The sequence below is a fragment of the Scophthalmus maximus genome, chromosome 13 (genome assembly GCF_022379125.1).
Source record: "Scophthalmus maximus strain ysfricsl-2021 chromosome 13, ASM2237912v1, whole genome shotgun sequence".
NCBI lineage: Eukaryota > Metazoa > Chordata > Actinopteri > Pleuronectiformes > Scophthalmidae > Scophthalmus > Scophthalmus maximus.
In genome coordinates, this window is record NC_061527.1 from 19,677,119 (window position 1) to 19,692,557 (window position 15,439).

The 15,439-nt window shown below is 47.2% G+C and overlaps 2 protein-coding genes across 5 annotated transcripts in view; both read left to right on the forward strand.

The window, feature by feature from the left end:
- Nucleotides 1-3,836, forward strand: part of nhsa (Nance-Horan syndrome a (congenital cataracts and dental anomalies)) — a 55,417-nt gene extending 51,581 nt beyond the window's left edge. For 3 of the 4 annotated variants that reach the window (XM_035647775.2, XM_047336803.1, XM_047336804.1), the window contains 2 exons: nucleotides 463-583; nucleotides 667-3,836. In XM_035647775.2, the coding sequence (XP_035503668.2) occupies nucleotides 463-583; nucleotides 667-1,369 (824 nt within the window). In that variant the 3' untranslated portion in view covers nucleotides 1,370-3,836. The remainder of the gene's footprint in view (nucleotides 1-462; nucleotides 584-666) is intronic. The other variant, XM_047336802.1, reaches the window with a different exon arrangement.
- A 4,186-nt stretch (nucleotides 3,837-8,022) lies between these two features.
- zmp:0000001174 (retinoic acid-induced protein 2) lies at nucleotides 8,023-15,435 on the forward strand. Its single transcript, XM_035647504.2, has 2 exons — nucleotides 8,023-8,339; nucleotides 13,673-15,435. Exon 2 carries the CDS (start codon nucleotides 13,750-13,752, stop codon nucleotides 15,394-15,396), a length of 1,647 nt encoding a protein of 548 aa, XP_035503397.2. The 5' UTR covers nucleotides 8,023-8,339; nucleotides 13,673-13,749; the 3' UTR covers nucleotides 15,397-15,435.
- The last annotated feature ends 4 nt before the right edge of the window (nucleotides 15,436-15,439 follow it).

Consider the following 15,439-nt stretch of genomic DNA (forward strand, 5'->3'; position numbering starts at 1 on the left):
TTCCCAGCCTGATGATTGAGACCATCTTAGGGGTCACGAAACAAATCTGAGCGGCTACAAAGATTCCAACTGCTGTTGCTCTGTTCTTTACACTTTGGAATTTCCTGGAAAGTCTTTTAGTTTTTGAAAGAATAAATTGATTGATCACTTTTAGACATTTGAGGGGAAAAGAGTTTAAAGAGAACTTAATGAGAGGCTACTTGTTAAAGTATTTTTTTGGTCAAAGTGTAAAAATATACCATTTAAGCTTCTCAGTTATGAGGATTTGCTGATTTTTATATTTTATTATATAAATCTGTGCTTTTGACTGTGCCACAGATTTTTGGAGACTAAACAACCTGTAACAAAACAAAATAAATAATCCATTAATCATGTGTTTTCTCATAAGTTTATAAGTAGCGACAAGCTGAAAAAGGTGTGCTGTGTTGAATTCAAATGTTTAAGACTTATTCGTCTCGACAGATTCTACACCCTGTGACAACGCAGCGTCCCCGCTGAGTGACGAGTCGAGGCCGGTGGACGAGGTCTTTCTGTCGCCCACCAAAACTCGCACCACTGAGGATCTGTTTGCTATGATCCACAGGTGAGTGTTTTGTGCGGCACGTTCTTGGTGTTTGTGCTGTGTACGTTACACAGAGATTCTAAAGTGACTTTCTTCGTCCTCAGGTCCAAAAGGAAAGTGCTGGGTCGGAAGGACTCCGCCGAGTTAGGTGCGAGAAACCGTCTCAATGCTGCACCGGGGAGCACGCCACCCAGCAGCGCCGTCAGCAGCGCCGTCAGCAGCGCCGTCAGCAGCGCCGTCAGCAGCGCCGTCAGCTCCCCGGTCAGCTCCCCGGTCAGCTCCCAGGTCTCGGTGTTGTCGCCCTCCCCCGCTGCGACCCCGCCGGGCCTACATAGAGTCTCTGGGCCCATCTACAGGAACGCCAAGAAGTCCAGCACCTCCAACGAGGAGTTCAAACTGCTGCTGCTTAAGAAAGGCAGCCGCTCAGACTCTAGTTACCGCATGTCCGCTACAGAGATCCTCAAGAGCCCCATTGCTCCGAAATCTCCCGGAGACTCTCTGACGGAGTCGCCCCGACAGCCCGATGAGCTGGGCTCCCCCCTGCAGCCACAGCAGCAAAGTTCAGGACCAGATCAGCTCTCCAGCCCCTACCCCAGAGCCAACGCCGAGGGCTTCTCTCCCAAATCCTTCCCCACGTCTGCTGCTTCCAGGCAGGGCCGCCCCAGGATTCCCCCGCCTGCCACCAGCAGCCGCTACGGCATGCGCGGCAGACTCTTCTCGGCGCCCATGCAGGCCATTTCTGAGGGCGAGACGGAGAACTCTGACGGAAGTCCCCACGACGACCGCTCGTCACAGGGCTCCACGTAGAAAACACCAGTTTAAATGTCAAAAAGGTATGAGATTATTTTTTTAGTTTACAGATGAAACAAATGGACCAGAGTGAGTTATAATAGAATGTTATAATAGAATATACATATATAAAAGATGTGATGAGCATCATTTGGTAAATAGAACACTAGGGGAACACCGTGCTATAAATAATAATAATAATCATAAATGAACTGAGTTTTATAGCTGTTTCCTATATGTGTTTGTGGATATTTTAAATCAGTGTTTAGCTGTGTTCAAAAACATTTTATACAGTTTATATATTTCCAGGAAAAAAAAAACACTTCATTGAATGAATATTTAAAATAACAATTGTGGCACCGACTTATTTAACATCTGCGTTTTGTAGAAAAAATTATTCATGAAAAATAATTAATAGGCTAAACGCTATACCAGTTCAGTCCCACAGAAAAACAGTTGTTTGGTGAGTGTCACACTTTGCCCAAAGCCATATCTGACACAAGTGACTCCCCTCTATCAGCCCGAATATCAAACAAGTATGTTCATGTTTCATCGACTGTTTCAAATTGACAGTTTTTTTAAAATCGATATCTTGTAAAAAAAACATGTATTCTATGAATACCTATGCAATTAGACATTTCCTTACACCAGTTATACCAAAATGATTTTGATACCTACAACTGAACATCAGGACAAACACAAGCAGCACAGTGCATCTGTTCAAATGTGTTTGTACACTTCCCTCAGTCCTTTTTAAGAGTGTATAGTGAAATTACATGTTTTTCTTCAAACGTAAGTACATATTAAAAAATTCTAATGCAATAACACGAGTAACTAGAGGCAAGACAGTAAGAAGTCGGAGCCAGGCACTAAGTCGACAATCCGGTGGAGGGAGCGCAGGTGTTGACATGGGAGAGGAACAAGTTAACAATAAAGTTTTAGGAGGTGAAACAGATGAGCTGCTGGAGAGAAAAAAAGGAGGTCGTACATTTTAAAGAAGAATCACGTAACAGGGGTCATTTTTGTGGTTTTCTGACTGAATTGTTGAAAAGAGGCAAATGGAAAGTGTTTAGGAGGATTATTAAAAATATACAAATGTAGACAATAAGTGACAAAGCAGCTTCGGGCCTCAGAAAGATGAGCGTATTTGTGAGATTCGTGATGGCGGATGAACATGTAGGGTCAAATTTGGAGCTAGGTGAAGAGTAGAAGAGTAGAGTTCCTGATTTGTGAGATTTGGCATTTGCTGCTATTTTGTACCAGACGTTGGTCTATTTTATTCCCTGTCAAAAATATAACTTTCTGTGTGAACAATCCCAACGTAATTTATTTTTTATAACTGATGCAGAAAAAATCTCCGCACACTCCCCGAGTTTGGTTTACACCCTGAAGTATCCCGAATCTGAAAATCTTTTAACGGAAGTATGCAAATGAATTGCTGTTATTATTATTTTTAAACATATTTTATTCAAATACTTATTTTGTTTACGAGAGACAAATTTCTAAATCTTATTTGAGACACTGGTTTGCAGAGACAAATATGAAAGCAACTCATTAAATGTCATGGAAAGACAATATTAACAGTTATAAGCTAGAAGGGGGGTTAGCGGCAGCTGTTTTTTGTTTTTTTTGGTCCCGCATATTCAAAACACATTTTTAAAGGTAAATGGTGTTTATTGCAGCGATGGTACTCACCCATTATGCAAAGCTGATTGAGCCTATGTAGCCATATTCACATATGGAACTGACTGTTCTTCACTGTTGGTACACTGTATGACGTATCAACTTAGTTTTGGCCCTAATAATCATACTCCACTCTGAGGCAGTCACATGCATGTTTAACAGGGTACACTATGGGTTATGTCTGTGAACTTCATTCCAACTTTTTAAATTTTTTTTGCACTGATAAAGTGATGTTTGATTTGTCTCTCGCTGTACCTGGACATATTTATAGACGTGTACATGGAGCTGTTTGACTTTGCTTTGAATGATATCCACACTTTATGAGTACAGTAGATGCTTCTGCCAAAGGCTCGAACGTGTACGTGTTAGTGGCATTAAACCGTTTCTCATCGTCTCGTTTACTTGACTCAAAACGTTCTTGAAAAAAACACAAACCGATACTAAAGAAGAATTGGAGTTATAACTTATACGGTACTAGATGCATTTCATTTTAGATCAACATCTATATAGTCTGATGTGAGTATCAGCTTTGTATTTTTTTGTACAAAAAAACATTGTAAATATGATGACTTTTGGATCTGTCACAAGGGTCGTACAATTGTTTCTTATGTAAAAACAATAAAAAAAAATGTTTTCAAAGTTTACATTGATTACAAACCTTTGTATATTTTTGAGCTGTGGAACACTTTGTCTTGTATTTATTTTTTAGTGAGCATCGTGGAAACCCAATAGTAAATCCTACAACGGGCCGCCGAGCAAATGTCTATAAAAATAAAAATAAATGTGACTGCTTTGAAAATGACTACTTTGTTCTGTGGTGATGTTAATTGTCCTCATTTTAAAGGTTTACAGTTCAATTTTTACTCATTTGCTTAGATACAAATTGCTTTGTAATATTCATTCTACATTTGTAGTCCCCTACATTTATTTTGTCAGCTGTAGTTACTAGCTACTTCACAGATAAAGATTTTACATACAAAACATAATGACTTAATAGAATATGATTCATTGTTTTAGACCAAACTACCAGACACTTAGAATACAGATTAAGACAAACTATAACACAATACTCTGCTTAAACATGAATGTGAATTAATTTGCTGTAGAACAACATCTACAGTGGCCATTCTTTACTTTACACTGAACATTTTGCTCAGAATATTTACATACTTCTTCAACTTAATCAGGATTTTTATTGCAGCGGGTGTATTTCTTATCAGGTATGGTTCTCATACCTTCACTACAGATGGAGAATTGTGGCCTTTCGGCTTTTTTACAATTCAAATTGTCGTCACATGAAAACAAAGACTTCTTACAGACCTGATGTTCTTCATTGAAGTGGCAGTTTAGACTCCTAAACTTTAGCTGACCCTATTATTATTTTTTTTCCCCCACAACAGCTGTTAAAGCTTTGGCTCAGAATTTCTAACAGACTGTAAAATTGCAATGAAGGTTTTTCAAGCAAAGTTCTGGATCTCCACTTGCTACAGTCAGTGACCCTGACTCAGGGTCCCGTGGTATCGTCTCACCTCACAACTAACACTAGAGGGAGTCCTTCAGCTGAATGCACAAGAGGACGTCCGCTGGGAAACTCAATGCAGATGGAGTGCAAATTTTCATCTTTGTGTCCTGACCAGAAAAATAACACATCTGTGATATATTTCTTTTCTCGAGCATCTGAACATGTTAATCTCAACATAACAGACTCGGCCCTTAGACATACAGTGGTGTGAAAAAGGTGTTTGCCCCCTTCCGGATTTCTTTTCTGCATGTTTGTCACACCTAAATGTTTCAGATCATCACACGAATTTAAATATAAGACAAAGATAACACAGGTAAACACAAAATGCAGTTTTTAAATTAAGGTTTTTATTATTAAGGGGGGGAAAAAATCCAAACCTACATGGCCCTGTGTGAAAAAGTGATTGCCCCCTATCCCTAATAACTGGTTGGGCCACCCTTAGCAGCAACAACTGCAATCGAGCGTTTGCGATAACTTGCAGTGAGTCTTTTACAGCACTGTGGAGGAATTTTGGCCCACTCATCTTTGCAGAATTGTTGTAATTCAGCATGGGTTTTTCGAGCATGAACCGCCTTTTTAAGGTCATGCCACAGCATCTCAATAGGATTCAGGTCAGGACTTTGACTAGGCCACTCCAAAGCCTTCATTTTGTTTTTCTTCAGCCATTCTGAGGTGGACTTGCTGGTGTGTTTTGGATCATTGTCCTGCTGCAGAACCCAAGTTCGCTTCAGCTTGAGGTCACGAACAGATGGCCGGACATTCTCCTTCAGGATGTTTTGGTAGACAGCAGAATTCATGGTTCCATTTATCAGAGCAAGTCCTTCCAGGTCCTGAAGCAGCAAAACAGCCCCAGACCATCACACTGCCACCAACACATTTAACTGTTGGTATGATGTTCTCTTTCTGAAATGCGGTGTTCCTTTTACGCCAGATGTAAGGGGACACACACCTTCCAAAAAGTTCAACTTTTGTCTCGTGAGTCCACAGAGTATTTTCCCAAAAGTCTTTGGGATCATCAAGATGTTTTCTGGCAAAAATGAGACGAGCCTTAATGTTCTTTTTGCTCAGCAGTGGTTTTCATCTTGGAACTCTGCCGTGCAGGCCACTTTAGCCCAGTCTCTTTCTTATGGTGGAGTCATGAACACTGACCTTAACTGAGGCAAGTGAGGCCTGCACTTCTTTGGATGTTGTTGTGGGGTCTTTTGTGACCTCTTGGATGAGTCGGCGCTGCGCTCTTGGGGTAATTTTGGTCGGCCGGCCACTTCTGGGACGGTTCACCACTGTTCAATGTTTTCACCATTTGTGGATAATGGCTCTCACTGTGGTTCGCTGGAGTCCCAAAGCTTTAGAAGTGGCTTTATAACCTTTTCCAGACTGGGTGTGGCTAGAGAAATTGAACTCAGGTGTGATAAACCACAGTCAAGTTATGTTTTAACAGGGGGGGCAGATCAGAACACTTTTTCACACAGGGCCATGTAGGTTTGGATTTTTTTTCCCCCTTAATAATTAAACCTTCATTTAAAAACTGCATTTTGTGTTTACCTGTGTTATCTTTGTCTTATATTTAAATTTTTTTGATGATCTGAAACATTTAGGTGTGACAAACATGGAAAAAAAATAAGAAATCAGGAAGGGGGCAAACACTTTTTCACACCACTGTAGTTATGCACGTGTCATTTCCTGCATGTGTTATGTCAGGACCCTGATCGCGCTCCAACACCGGAGTCAGATGTAAATTCCCTTGATCGCTCTGGCTAATGTCATATGAGCCTGTGACAGACAGAAACGCCTTGTTCTCACTCGACTGAGTTCAGACTATATGTGACGGGGAAGTAAAGAGGGAAACAAAGCTCGGGAGGATGTTGGGCATCACAAGTGTGTACCGATCAAAGGGGTGCGCTAGCCGTGAACCCTGACCTCGTTAACATCGGTGACAGGATTGGCAGGAGTCGAGTTTTCTTGTTCTCAACGTGTGTAACATGCCCCGATGGAGAATAAATGAAAATAACAATGACCTATGGTCCGCTCGCTCTCTGTTGCACCGAACCACGAGGAATTGTCCCACGGGCTTTGATGCTGGTCGACCTCAGACATGTCTTTCTCTCGATGGTTTGTCTTTGTGTCGTGTGCAGCAGCCTTTGTGTTGCTGTTCGCCCTCTGGCACTGAGACAGTTCAGCAGATATTGTATGAGCCTTAAAAAGCAAATGTCAGCCCAGGATGACTTTTATCATCGGCTCGTTATGAACGATGTGGACAAAGAACACACAGCACAAATTCATATGTCAACGGTGTGGCTTTCATGTATTCAAAAATGTTTTTTTGCCATTCGCAGAGGTCAACAAAATGTGTTCACAAAGTGAAACGATTTTTGGCCTATTGCGTCCACAAGCCGTTTGTTTCCTTGCACCAAATGTACCAGCTGTGCAGACGTAAGCTGTAGCCTAGCTACGCTGCAAACATGCCCATGCGGGTAGGTGGGTGTGGATGGGTTTACTGAAGGCTGCGTCGTCTGCCTTGTGTCCGTGTTCAGCTCAGACACTGACTAAACTCAGAAATGTCATTATTTCCTGCCGGTCGACCTTTTGACCCTTTTCCTCCCTGCACATTTTATTAGCTCAGGCCACCTGATTGTGTGTGTGCCGTGCCTCTGCCTCGGAAAATTCACTTCACATTTTCTCAGTTACAGGGCTTTATTCAATTTTAGCTCTGAAGAAAAGATGTTATAACCCTGGGAAGGGTCCTGCTTCAGCAAAACAGCATCTGATTCAAACAGAATGAATCGGTATTGACAATCACAGTGGCAGTAATATCAATATTAAGCGGTCTGTCTTGGGTTGAAGAGTATTTATTGGATGGGTACATCCTGAGAACAGCACATTTAAGTCTCGATCCTGAGCAGTGTTTCCACATGTGAGTAATCCTGACTGTGGGTGTGCATCGGGTGGGGGAAGGGACACCCTGAGAGAGGTAACCACACCAGAGTCACCACCACACCACCGGGGCATATTGCGAGGCTCATTACAGTGCATTAAACAGTGTCCCTGCGGATTGCCAGGGGCCCCGGGGCCCCCTCCCCCGAGGCTGAGCCCGAGGCTGGCTGGGACTGATATGGAGACCCCCAGGGGGATCCTACTCACCCCGGGGGTCTGTCACTGCCAGATTCTCATCCCCAGCTGCCAAACTCTGCCTCTGTCATCAGCCAGTCCCCGGGATAACACACTGTCCAGAGTGTGGAGTTTAAAATAAAAAAGAATGAAACACGCTCATACTCACTCAAGCCTTTTGTCCGCGCACATTCCTCCGGCCTTATTCTAGTTATCCCATATAGGTTGGTAGATAATACCCCGGTTATATTGGGGTTAATCCTGCCAAGGGGGGGGGGGGGGTTGACCCCTTCTTCATATAGTTCAGGTGTTGGACATTTGTGGACAGACAAAATTACGTCATGCAAAATTTAAAAAATAAATTGGTTGGGTGTGCTTTTGTCTAGATTCGAATTCGAGTATTGACAACAGAAAATGTGTCTTAATTTATTTCTGTTTTTCCTCCCATCTGTCCCTGTGGGGAGGTGGAGGGAGGGAGGAAGGGAGGGGGCGAGGGCTGCGCGCGCAGCTCCGGTCCGGGGTCTGGACGTCGGGGGAGCCGCAATGAGGAGATAAACAGCGGCCGTGTCTGTGCATCGCGAAGCGCCACGGGTCTCATTCATTGACGACCGAGTCACCGAGGGACGGCGGCGGCGGCCTCGGGAGGAGCTGCCGGCGACGCGCTCGTCGGCTTCAGAGGTGAGTGGACGTCGTCCTGTCGGCGGCGGAGCTGCGCTCTTATGGCAGAAGAAGAAGAAGAAGAAGAAGAAGAAGGAGAAGAAGAATCCGATTTAAAGGGGAGGAGGTGACGCAGGGGGGGGGGGAGAGAGAGAGACGAGGCGCCTTCCGTCCTCTCTCCTTCTCAAATATTAATTTCTCATATTCGCATGAGCACGAGGGTTCATATGAAGCTAGTTGCTCGGCTCTTTCAATTTCTGTCTTTTTTCCCCAACGTATTGACGCTGCTGTCGGAGGCGACGTGCGCAGCTAGCTTGAACCGCGATAGCGCGTCAGTGTCGCCCCCTTTTAAACGAAAATTGTTTAATCAGTTAATATGCGTCGATGTAACGGAAACTTTTTTTTTCCATCAGGTGCTGATTTAGTGGCTCCGTCGTTCAGCACCGGTTTTTTTTTTTTATATAATGACAGCGGAGCCTCGCGTGCCCCCGGACCGTCACCTTGTTGCCGTGTGATGTGTGGAGACGAGCGCATACACCCCCCTCCCCATCTCGCCCCCTCCTCCCCGACCTCTTCCTCCCCCATCATTATCATTTATTTATGTTTCCGTCGTGTCGAGCCGTCGGCAGAGCTCAGGCGGCGGACACGCGTCTGTCTGCGGGCAACATGTCACCGCCGGCGGCGGAGAGGAGCTGCCGAGGGACGGCGCTCCTCGGATGAACCGGGAACTGTGTCGCGGACTGACGTCACAGACGCGACTCTCTCTCTCTCTCGCTCTCTCTCTCTCTCTGTGCGCGTGTGTCCGCGCGCACTGTCACATGCCCTTATAAAACTGCCGTGAGAAAATAGAGAATTTTAAACTATTGTATTGTGTTAAACACACACACACACACACACACACACAGGGGCCTAGCACCAAATCCTGGGCCACAGCTGTCTCTGTGGGCCCCTCCACAATTCTCTCCAATAATGTATTCAGACAGATTTTTAATTCATGTTATGACACTAATGACTATTACAAAAAAATTCCATGATTTCCAGTGCCAACCATCACCCCTGGGCCCTGGGTAGTCTGCCCCCCTTTTCCCCCCAGTTCTACACTCGTGCTTGCACACACACACACACACACACACACACACACACACACACACACACAACACCATATCTTCAAATATCTTTTTACATCCAGTGTGTCAAACACACACATCCACCACCCTGATGAGAGCAGCAGAGTTCACACAGCAGCACTTGGCCGTGCGGTGTGTGTTCATCCTTTGATGTGAATCCATTTGAAACATACAATTATGTTACGAATTTCTCAGCGGGAAAAACTGGAATCCAACGGTGACTGTCACCGTTCCACCACGGCGATCGTCACGGTCGCGTGAACGGGAACTGTGAGTTATTATTCATCGAATGTGAGCGTGTCCGACCGCGGCACGCAGGCGATCGGCTGCGGGGCAAGGAGGCCCCGGTGAACGGGAGGTGATTTGCGCTGATGTGAGAGCAGAGTGCTGTGCACCGTGGGGTCCAAGGACGTGGAGCTTGTGATGACGAGCCTCCCTGTGTCCCTCTCTAATGAGATGTAATTGGCTAGCGGAGCGGAGGGGCGTAGAGAGCGATGACCTTTCGATCATCAGCGGCGCTCCACCCCCCCCCCCCCCCCCCCCCCAGTGCTTTGTTCCTCCCTGCTTTAAGCTCTTAAATCAAACCTACAGCGAGGAAGGGGTGAAGAAGGGCACTATATGGTGGCATTGTTTGTTTTTTGTCTCTCTCCATGCTGTTGACTTAGTATGGCGTACATTCCACCAATGAGGCAAGGAGACAAAAAAATAAAAAAGGGAAAATGTGGGAATCATTACAGTAACAGGGACGGGGGGGGGGGGGGGGGGGGGGGGGGGGTTACTTGGCTCTCTGTTAGGTCTCCTCTTGCCTATTTACTCAATTAGCTGTTACTGGTGAGCGAACACAAACCTCTAACAGATGATCGGCCTCACATGTGCGGCTGCTTCTGTCGCTGCTCTGCGAGAGGATTGCACATTTTGTTTGTGTCGCATGCCTCGTGCGTTAGCTCACATATAATGAAAACTGCATTAGCTCCCGTGCTATTTTTATCGACCCCCCCACAGACTCTGATCATCCTGTGGAGTTGGGGAACTACAACAGGATTTGGAAGATTAACACGTTTTAAACCTGAATCTATTTATGGAAATAGGGTCCTATTTCATCTTCGGATAATTATCTGTATGCTGAATGTCTGCCTGAGAGTAGAGAGTCAGCTGGAGGAACGTGGTACGCTAACGTTGTGGCACATCAGCAGGAATCAAAGAGTTATTTCTCGACACTCATCATCATGTGACGTCTGTGTCTTTGACCTTCCCTCTCTGTGATAACACCGAGACCAAGCGAAGCCACAGGTGTCAAATAATATAACTGGGGAAAAAAGGAAGAAGATGAGCCCGGCCCTTTATGTACTTTGGCTCTCGCTACACTTTGCCGGTTAAACTCCTCCTTTCGTCTGCGGAGTTTGACATTGTTCTCACATAATTCAAGTGAAGAGGAGGTGGACTGACGGCTCAGAGTCACTCCCACGATCTCTAAGAAAATAATGAAATAAGACAAAGTTATCTTGTCCTGACAGGGCACGATGAAATCGAGCGGAGTGCATCATCGGGCCCCGTTTCCCCCCCTCACTTCGTGCACACACTCGGGCCGAACCATTACAGCGTGTGACAGCAGGGGAGTCATAACCAAGAAAGACTTCTTTCATATTGGTCAGCAGGGCTTCATCGTGTCACAGACCTCATGACCGCGTTATCGAGCAGGAAATGTCTTGCCTCACACTTCCTGGAATGCAAGTGAGTCCACCGTAGAAAAATAAAATAGAGAGAGTTCACACTCAAAGTCTTCATTTTAGGACATTAGATCATATTTTCCTTTTTGTTTTTGGGAGACAGAGGAACAGAAAAGGAAAATGAGGTCTCTAATGAGAAAACAATCTTTTGTCACAGTGTTGCTCATGCGTGCGTACAGAATATATGTGTGTGTGTGAGACTCATGTATGTCCATGCTCGCATGTCAACAAATTGTCCAAGTCATCTTTGTCTGGCTTGACTCAGACCGAGGACATAGTCGCGTGTATGACATGACCATGTGTCTGTGACCATGACCACCGGGCCATCACTCAGAGAACACACACACACACACCTTCCTCTTTGAAGCCCAAAAAGTTAATTCACTCTGTGTTCAGGGAAAAGGCCACAGAAGCTCTGAGCTATAAATACACAGTAATCTTCTCTGGGGGTTCTTGTTTTGGTTATTCCCAGGGTGGGTGCGCACACTTCCCAGACATTTCCCATGTGTCAAGCAGGGGCGACGAGGTTATCGCTCGCCCATCTGGCTGTAGGATCCTCCGTGTAATCCATCAGAGCCTTATTACAATGTCCCATCTACGCTGCAGAACAATATCAAACCAGCCGGGGGAGGGGGGGCGGGGGATAGAGGGCTCCACCTCGCCGCTCACCGAGGAAACCCAACACCACATGAAGGCTGCTGGGAGGAAGAAAGGGAAAAAAGTGTTACGCTTTTACTAGAAAATTGTAGCCTGTGCGTTTAATTGAGTTGTTAACTCTCGACGGTTGGGCAAACTTTAATGTTTCAGGTTGTTTAAAGCCCCCCTCCCCCTCCTCCTCTTCCCAGGACCTGAACATTATCCTTGGTGCTCCAATCATAGTATAAATAATTGACCTCGCTGACATTGGATGCATTTGTACCTCCAGGCACCCGAGGGACGTTTCACCTCTAAGGTGGATGAGGGTTGACGGCCGGTCCAGGCTGGTGATGGAGATGAGGAAAGCAAACACTCAGTGGGCTGCTGGGACGATCGAGAGATACATAGATGGATCGATGATCAACTGGGCTCTCTCTTACTGCACAACCTCTTCTATGCAGATATAACTGCTGAGTTTTTTTTAGGAGACCACAATTAGTTTTGAATGTCAAAGATTAGACAAGAAGCACTTGGTTATTACTTTACATTACTAGTTTTCTCTGGAACGACCAGCAGAGGGCGACTCCACTGGTTGTTTCCACAGAAGTCTATGAGAAAATGACTGTACCTCTCACTTGATTTATGGCGTCAGTAAACGTTATCCCGAGGATTTTAATGGTTCAATGTCTAGTTTCAAGTCTTCTCCAATACGGCATAATGCTCATTCAGTAAATTACAGTCTAATTCATAGTAAAATAGACGATAATGTAATGCACCCTATGCATACCGTGTGATTGACAGCTGGTACGGTCCAATAGGTGCATGGCTGCAGGTGTAGGTGGACATGCAGGTGTAGGTGGACATGCAGTAGTTGAGCTCTCAGTCAGCCCCCCCCCCCCCCCCCCCCCCCACACACACACACACTTCTGGTTTAGTAAAACCAAGATGTCGCCTCGCCAAAGTACTAAACTCAAGGCTTCAGAAGCGCAGTTGGGTCGATACCTGCTCTCATTACCTTCACATTGGCTCCTCACTCTCTTTTTATTTGTAATAACAGCACCAGCAGCAGATAACTGGGCTTTAGGACACATAAGGCAGATAATCTCATTCATATTCCTCAGTCCCAATTTCCTCACAAAGGCCTCTGCTCTGATGACTGTACACACTCTCCTCGTCCTCACTCTCGTCTACTGTACGGATTAGTTCGTGGTGAGCAGCGAGGCCAAGTGATACATTTCAACTGCATATTAGATTTTTTTCCCACAGTGGGAAAAGTGGACCCACCGATCCCATGTGACTGGATTTAAAGGGACACTCCGCTAATTGTCAGTGTCAGTTTACAGGGCAGGTCCTCTCAGCCTTGTGAGACCTGCTGTATAATCTCTTTCGTATGACCTTGATGAGGTCATAGTGATGTAATAAGAGGTGCTCTCAGATGGGGCTTGGGAAATGTGAAAGAAAGCCTCAAACAAAGTCAAATACTGATGTAGGTTTTACTCAACTAATGTTTTTAATGAGTTGCATTATGGGAAATGTAGGAACCAGTCTTTTTTTGCTGCCGTACCCATTAAAAGACATGTTCTTCTTCTTCTACCTCTCACAAGTTAGTCTTTATGTCATGGAACGTGTAGCTGTAAATTTTAAAACTCATAAAAGGGAATCTTAAAACTGAATATACATTTTTCTTATTGCTTCATATTTAAGTTTTCCAAACGGCAGCTCAGTGTTCGACACAACATAGAGCTGACGTCCTTCAGGCAACACACTCAGTGAACTTTGTCTGTGTGAGATTTTCCATGCCATGGTGAATCGGTGAAACTGCCACACGACAGTAAACAGTTTTGTTCTTTTTCCTCTGTTGCAGGGCTGCCTAGAAGAATAATGGATGAGACCCGTTTGTAGCGCCTGATGAACATTTCGACCGACTGTTGAAGCTGAATTATGGAGGGCAGCGACGACGCGTCCAGAGCCGCGACGCGGCCGCAGACCAATGGCTGCGGCGCCGAGGCGGGAGCTAAAGAAGTCAGCCGTAAAGTGGATGAAGGAGCGCCACCGCCCGCTCCCGCCAACTCCTGCGACAGCGGCGCGACAGGCCTGAGCAAAGGAGGCCTCTCTAACCCGGCGGAGCCTGCGGCGGTGACCCCCGAATCTCCCGGGGGCGTGTCGCTCAAAGTCGCCACCACTGTGCTGCACCCGGTGTGCCTGGGCGAGAGCCCGCTGATGCTGCCCATCCACCTCCAGATGGCCGGGGCGGCAGGGCCCCAGCTCGGCCAGATGGGGGCGGCGCCGTACCTGATCACGAGCCAGAGCCCCGTTTCGCTTCCGCTGGTCCTGGATCAGCAGGTCATCCAGCACATGAGTCCCTCCGTCCTCCCCCAGACCGCCAACTGTCCCCAGCTGTGCCAGAACCCCTTGGCATTCGGTCTACCTCCGGCTGTGGACCAGAAGTCCGCGGGACAGGCGCAGGACGCCAACCTGCTCTCTCTCCTCCAAAACCCAGCGTTCGCGGCCATCCTGCAGGACCTCTTCCCTTCCCAGGCCGCCTCGTCGGCCTGTCAGTCACCAGGCTCCGCCTTCTTCCCCCTCCCTCCTCTCACGCCCCCCTATACCTCCCCCTTGGCCCCTCTAGTCCCCCCTGCCACGCTCCTAGTCCCCTACCCCGTCATCATCCCCCTGCCAGTGCCTCTGCCCATCCCTCTTCCCATCCCCGTCCCTGTCCCCGTCCCCGTCCCTCAGACCGAGGACTCGAAGGGGAACATGCCAAAACCTGTTTGCACTGTGAGTCAAAGCACTCAGACTTCTCCAAAAGACACTACCTCTCCCTCATTGTCTTCGAGCAGATGCACTATGCCTCCAACGCAGCCCCAACACGCGTCCCCCTCCTCCCTCCCCCCAGACGAAGGACAGGCGTTAGATCTCTCCGTCAGGGCGTGTCCGGTCGAACCGAAACAGGAATACCCCGTCCTGCAGCAGGACAGCGTGCTTGACCTGTCGGTGCCCGGCGCAAGGAAAAAGTGTGTTCAGTCCCGCGGCTCCGGCGGCTCAGCGGGACGAGACAGAGAGTCAGCCTTCCAGTCCCGTCAGGACTCAGCTGCTACTGCGTTGTCTCTGGGTGTCGAATGCACTCAGAGTTTAGATTCCAAGCTCCTGGGCAGTCTGGCCTCGCTGGAGTTCAGCCGGCAGCACAAGTGGGTGGTTGACAGCAGCTCCGGTGGCCCCGGCCCCGCGGGGCAGGAGGCGTCGCTCAGTGGGGCCGGAAACCTGGAGATCGTCAGCACCTCGCAGACGGCCAAGGTCATTGTTTCCGTAAAAGATGCCATCCCCGCCATCCTGTGCGGCAAGATAAAGGGTCTCTCGGGGGTCTCCACCAAGAACTTCTCCATCAAGCGGGACGGCAGCCAGGGCGCGTCCCTGCAGCAGCTCTACGGAATGCCGTCAGCATCCCAGGCAGAGCCGCACGACCCCAATGACCCGCTGAAGAAGGCACCGAAAGGCCGGGCCATCAAGCTGAAGAAGGTCAGCTCGCAGGAGATCCACTTCCTCCCCATCAAGAAGCAGAGACTGGCAGCGCTGCTCCCGAGGAAGTGAGAGCGGCCCCGGCGGAGGGGGATTAATCCCTCCGGGGGGGGGG